At 37.1% G+C, this 6,535-nt stretch overlaps 1 protein-coding gene across 1 annotated transcript; it reads right to left on the reverse strand.

Moving 5' to 3' along the window:
* Window positions 1-83: 83 nt before the first annotated feature.
* On the reverse strand, window positions 84-3,891 carry LOC21394291 (TORTIFOLIA1-like protein 4). The gene is made up of 5 exons (XM_010099951.2): window positions 2,914-3,891; window positions 2,568-2,685; window positions 1,740-2,326; window positions 1,061-1,523; window positions 84-535 (listed from the first exon to the last, which is right to left on the reverse strand). The coding sequence occupies exons 1-4, from the start codon at window positions 3,745-3,747 to the stop codon at window positions 1,098-1,100; spliced, it is 1,965 nt and encodes a 654-aa protein (XP_010098253.1). The 5' UTR covers window positions 3,748-3,891; the 3' UTR covers window positions 84-535; window positions 1,061-1,097.
* Window positions 3,892-6,535: the final 2,644 nt, after the last annotated feature.

Consider the following 6,535-nt stretch of genomic DNA (forward strand, 5'->3'; position numbering starts at 1 on the left):
TGTAACAAAAAAGATGATACCAAAATTACATTTCTCAATGCACGATGTAGCATGCTCATTGTCCAATTAACCGGAGGGGGGGAAAAAAAATATGGAACCTTTTTATACTTTGATAATTGATTAACCAGATTGCAACTCACTTGGAATAAAATTTACAATCTATAGCAAGGAATGACAAGCGAAAAAGGATGGTGGGAAAGCTTCAATATGTACAGAAATTCTCGTCTACTGACGATTGTACATATAAATACAACAAGAATTGTGCACGAGTCTTGCTTCCCTTGTTGCGTTTAAACTGAATGCTGCAACAAAATCAAAGAAATGCGAGACAGAACATCCTTGTGTTCCGGAGCATCATGGGCCACATGAATAAAAAATGTTGGCTCGGCAATTCAATCGCGAACTTGTGCACCGCCATTCAGCAAACAAAATTCACGTTCATGTCATCAGTTCTTCAATTACTCGTTGCGTTCGCTCTCAGTGGAAACTGATCGTTGGAGCCTTCTGAACATTTCATTCCAAGTAAGCAAAGGATCTGAAATGCAAAGGAGAACAATTTATATTATTGATTAAAAAAAAAAAACAGATTCAAGCAATTTACAATTCAGCCAGCAGCTATAGTACTAAGAAAATGTTATTGTCTACAAACGATAGGGAATGGGATTATGGGAATGGTATGAGGACTTTTTAACATATCTACTTATAGCAGTTACCAACTCAGTTGTATGTAAAGTTGGTCCAATAGCATTAATACAAAATTATAAGGAATAGCTGTTCACTTTAACCCTAGTACGATTCTTACCAAATATATGGTTACTTCTTCAGATGAACCGGACTACAATATTCAAGAGTGTATTTTCAAAGAAAAAACTCACTACAAGCATGAGTAGCATTTAAAATTCCAGGTACGAAAATTGTAACCTCTTTCAATGCCACAGTCCCACATGAACAGAAAACCAGCTCAGATAAATCCACAAAAGACAAACAGAGCAAAACTACAAATGGTAAAAAAATAAAAAATAAATAAAGAAATAGTGAGAAAATGAGATTCCCAATTTACCTGCTGTGAGGTGAACCGGCCCTATACAAGTAACTGGTCATTGCCCATTAAACCCATTGGCCTTGCGATCTAGTACACTCTCAGAATCTTGAATTGTAGTCTTTGGCATTCTGTTTGAAAGGCCTCTTGAATTGCTCTGAATGTCAGCCAAGGCGTTTTGGTGCTGAGATCTGCGGCTGTCCGACTTACAAAATTCTGCACTAGCGTCCTTATTGGGTGAGGACATCATCCCAGAAGAAGGGAACCTTGGAGAAGAATACCGGCCTTCAGCTCTGCGCCAGAACTTGGAGCTCAAGAAGTCTGCACCGGGCAGCATGCAGCATGTGTTTTCTGCAGAGTCGGTGGTCGGAATTCTTCTACTTGATACCGCCATATTGTATGATATTTCCTCCAGAGCGATCTCTAGTCCATTTACCCGCGTTTCGAGTGAATTCAATCCACTCTGGGAGCTCCCAATAAATCTCTGGGTTTCATCAAAACAAGAAGGCAATCAGTAGAGAGGATGTTTTAAAATCTCTCTAATTGATTATCATTAAACACCATCTCTAGGCTAACTAAATTTGATGAAGTTGTAACATACTAACATTTGTCTTGTGTCAATTTTTTAGCTTATATACAATTATGACGCAACTAAGAAATAAAACTCTATTGGACAAAGAAAAAGGTCTGCAGTACACACCTGAAGAAGGTCTAAAAGACTGGATTGCTGGTTCTCAATCTGAAGTAGTTGTTCACGGATCAAAGAAAGATCCTCAGCATCCTTTGGGTTATCATAAACTTCTTCAGCCGCATTGCTGTCTACGACTTCCGAACAACCATGCTTTTCATCCTCATCAAAAGGAACAACACGAGACCCTGATCTCAAACCACCGAATTTGTGCAGTTTTTCTTCGCGGGTCTTGCTGAAGACGACATGCTTTGTTTCCGGCTGGGGATTTCCACACTGCTTGTTCTCTCTACAATCCGAAACTGCAAAGTCATTCCTCCCGACATTGTTATCCTCACGGACCATCTCTGAGGAAGGAGCGCTTGGGACAGCAATTTCAATTTTCCAACCAAATGGTTTCTTCGAATGGTCCACCTTGGTTGAATTTCGGTCATTACTCTTTAGGGGACTTCCTTTTTTGACGCTGTTCGCAAATGAGCCATCAGGACCAGATGGAGGGGACCGGTTTGTGGGCGCTGTTTTCTTTGGTTGAGGAGTCTTAAAGCCCCCATCTTGTGTACTTTTGGACAGCGGAGGAAAACAGCGACTAATCCCATTATCTAATCCCACCCATTGGACCAAAAGGAACAACAAAAAACAGAAAAAATCAATAGCTTACTCAAACGTGCCAAATACATTTCACAATCGAAAAACAAAAAAAGAAAGAAAAAATCTTCGTTCAAACAGTTTGACAAAACATTTTGCAAGAGTAATGAGCTTAAATGAGCTTATGAATTATTGCTACATTTTGACCATTCTAAAGCAAGAATAGATTTTGGAAAAATGAAACAAAAGCTTTACCTGTTGAAGTTGAAGAAGATCTGGATTGAGTTGGAACAGGGATTTCTTCAGAAGCTCCATTACAGACCCCCTTCCATAACTCTAATGTATGATTCATAGTCTCACGAACAACTTTCACCTGTTTAACAAATTATCAAAAAAAAAAAAAAAAAAAAAAAATTTCACCTGTTTAACAAAAAAAAAAAAAAAAAAACTTTCACCTGTTTAACACGCCATACCATTGAAAACAAAAAACAAAATAAGGCACTAAAATATTAGAAAACAAAAAACAAAATTCGAACTGTTTTATTCATACCATTGAAGAAAAGTACGAACTTTTCTAATCAAGATATTAACATTATCATACCTTGTCAAATCTCCGACTTTCCAAAGCATTTAAACATAAATCCTTGTATTGAGCAGCCAAATCCCTCTCCGCCGTAGCTACTCTCGCCAACGCCTCCGCGGCGGCCTTCCTCACTGCCCAATCGTTGCAGCTCAAGAACTCCACTACGCTCGGGACCAGCCAGTCCAGAACTCCCCGGCTCGACGCGCCTCCGGCGCCGACGACGCTTCCAATGAGAACCAGCAGCGCTGCCTTGGCCTTGAAACCATCGCTCTTCGCCAACTTCCCCAGCCTCGGCAGGCTCCGCCGCAGCTGTGCGGCGTCAGCGTCCGGCGCCGCCTCGATCGCCGCCGCGAGGCACAGCGCGGAGCCGATCTGCGAGTTGGCGTCCTGCTCGACCGACATCGTCTCCACCAGCGGCTTCAGGAACGAGGCCGAGAAAGGCGGGCGGGTGATCCGCGAGGCCATGGCTGCGACGGCGTCGACGCAGGCGGATCGCACGGCAGAGTCGGGGTCGCGGAGGCGGCGGACGACAGTGGAGATCATCTTCGAGAGAAAAGGAGAGAGCGCGTCGCCGTGGGAGTTGGAGAGTAGGGTTAGGAGGTTGACGCATTGCTTCCGCACCGGCGTCTTGGAAGAGTTGTCGGTGTTGTGAATCCAGTTAAGGAACGGCGAGAAGGAGTCGTGAGGGAGGGTTCTGGCGATATAGTCGAGCTCGGCGGTGGCGAGAGCGAGGGTGTCTCGGTCTGAGAGCTTGTTGAGGCAGTTGATGACTCGGTGCTTGAGGTCCTGAGTCGACCCGGCGGGTTGGGGCGAGGCGAAGCCGGAGAGAGAGGATCTTCTGGAGTTGGACATTGTTGAAAATTTCGGGTCTGGATTGTCGGCCGTGAGAGTTTCAATGGTGGAGCATTTGTTGGAGAAGCTTGGTGGTTATGGTGGTTTTCCGGCGAGGGAAAGAATTTGAAGGCAGAGGTAATTGCGGTGTCAATTGTCAGTTAGTAATGAAGGGCCTTTTGTGGGAGTTGGGTTTTGGGGGGTTTTTAAATGTTGTGCTTTCTTTTTCTTTTTCTTTTTATTTTATTTTGATATCGTCATTATTATTATATTTTATTTATTTATTTATTTTTGCTTGAAGAATAAGTGGGACTCGTTGGACACGCTTGGACTGTACTGTTTGTGGAGTAGACCATGCATTATTGGTTGAGAAAAATACTTTCAGAAAGATTTAAGAAAAAGAAAAATAAAAGAAATGAAAAAGAAAAGGCAACTACCATACCATTTATTAGAAAAAAAAATTGTAAAAAGTAAATATAAGGAAAGGAAGGAGAAATATGTTAGAATGATTATTAGTGAAATTGACAAAATGACTTTTTTTATTTTTTATAAAGAATGATCACTTGATTTTTACAAAGTCCTCGGAAGGAAGTAGCCATTTATTAGAAAACAAATTATAAAGAAAAATTGAGAAAAAGAAACTGAAGTGAAAATAGTTTTTTTTTTTTTTTTTTTTTTTTTGCTAGAAGTGAAAATAGGGATATTTATTATAAATAAAAGGCAACTCCCATGATTAATTGAGATAAAACATCGACCATGTTCACCTTGAGGTTCTACATTTTCTTTATATCTTTTGTATTGTATTATCTGATAGAAAATGCACACCTTATATTATTATAGATTTGCAACGAGATAAAATAAATAAATAAAATATGACACTACATAAAATGAGAATTTTGTAACAGATAAAAAAATTGCCCGGAGAGCTTGTTTAATCAAATTATCATTGAATTTGTTGATTTTGAACACGGTCTAGTTACATTATGAGCTTACGCCAAACAATAGATGTATCAATTCCTTAAAAAATATAGATATATCAATGTATTTTTTGCTCCGGACTCTGAAATTACACATATAGCCATGCCTATTATTATGACTTTTTCTGATACGTCAATATATCAGTGTACTAAGGCTTCGTTCACTTCGCGGATTCGAGTTTTCAATTCGAGCTGAGATGTGACATTTTTTGAGAGCTTTTCACTGTAGCAGAAAAAGTTAGATGTGATATTTTCTGATAGCTTTTTACTGTAGAACCCTAAAACTGAAAACTCAAATCGGTAAAAGGAACGAGCCATAAGTTTTCTGTCTTTCAGATCTGCATAAAATCACATAAAAGTTAAAAAGTACGCAGATCTCATGGTTAAAAAACCATGACTTACCGATATGTCATGCGTATCAGAGAATCTCTATTATTATTATTATTATGACAGAAAAAATATAGGAGTTCTTTTTTTGTTTTTATTTTAGGGTAAGTAAAATAATATTCTATTCATAGAGCTTTATTATTTAGATTCTGTTTTGCACGTAGTTTTTCATATTTTTTTATTAATAATGTTAGAGATACCGACTATAATTTATTAGTGAAGAATAATTACTTTATACCACATAGATTAATATAAAATACTGAAAATTAGAATAGGTATTGAATAGAGAGCATACCTTTTTTTTAGGCATGCCTTTTTTTTTGAAATAGGAAATTTCATTTCACAATAAACAAATTATATAAGGCACAGATGATTTTAAATACAAAGTAATTCGATCTCGAATTTATGATTGGATTCACCAATAAAAATTAAAATAAAACAAAAGTGAATATAACTACCGAGATTTAAACAAGGAAAAACCCACATGAAGGTTTTTTGGTTTATGAAAATGAGAGGTTTTTTGGTTTATGAAAATGAGAGGTTTTTTGGTTTATGAAAATGAGAGGTTTTTTGACCTACCGGCCAGCTCGATCAATAAATAGCAGAGATTATTATTACGATATCATATTCCTTGCGAGGCAAAATCTGGTCAATGAACTCCGCGACAATAAATGCAGCTTCAAAATAAGCTCCTATTTCTAAATTCTAACTACACCCCCGCTCCCAAGAAGCTTTATGAGCGTCCCAATGAATAACTCTCTGAAAACTTGTAATGGAAGAAACAACTTTTTAGTGCAAACTCTAATTCCTAGTGTATGTTTCTTTATACGTCTTGTGTACCTGTTTCTTCTTTTTTGGAAATAAAGAAAAAAATAAAAAAAATTCTAAGCTCACATTTGTGACTAGTTTAATTCGGTTTAATTGTTATAATTCAATAGGTTTTCATAAAGGAGGTGCTTCTCTAGTGCTTACAAAAATGAACAATCAGTAATTTTTTTATTTTAACCGTTAAATTTAGTTAAAATCACATCAAAATTAAATAAATATGCATAATATAAATAATTTGTGATATAAATCTAATAATTGAAAATAAGACACTGCAGTAATTTATTTTTTCTGGACTTGTAGAAAAACTCTAAAAAATATATCACTTTTTTTTTTTTAGAAAATGGGTCAATGATTCAAAGTTGAATAATTTTGGTTACGTGTTAAGTATAAGGTCTCATTCATTTCACTAATTCGAGTTTAGAATTCAAGTTTTATTATAGTAAAAAATTCTCATAAACAGTCATATTTAACTTTTTTATTACAGTAAAAAATTATCACATAAAGTCACATCTCAATTTGAATCAGCGAACTAAACGAGCCATAAGTTTTTCTTTGTAGAGAAAACTCAGATGCCGCATGGGAAAGCTGAGAAAAATAAAATTAAATAAAAAATTCAA

The sequence above is a fragment of the Morus notabilis genome, unplaced genomic scaffold (genome assembly GCF_000414095.1).
Source record: "Morus notabilis unplaced genomic scaffold, ASM41409v2 Scaffold1276, whole genome shotgun sequence".
Lineage (NCBI taxonomy): Eukaryota > Viridiplantae > Streptophyta > Magnoliopsida > Rosales > Moraceae > Morus > Morus notabilis.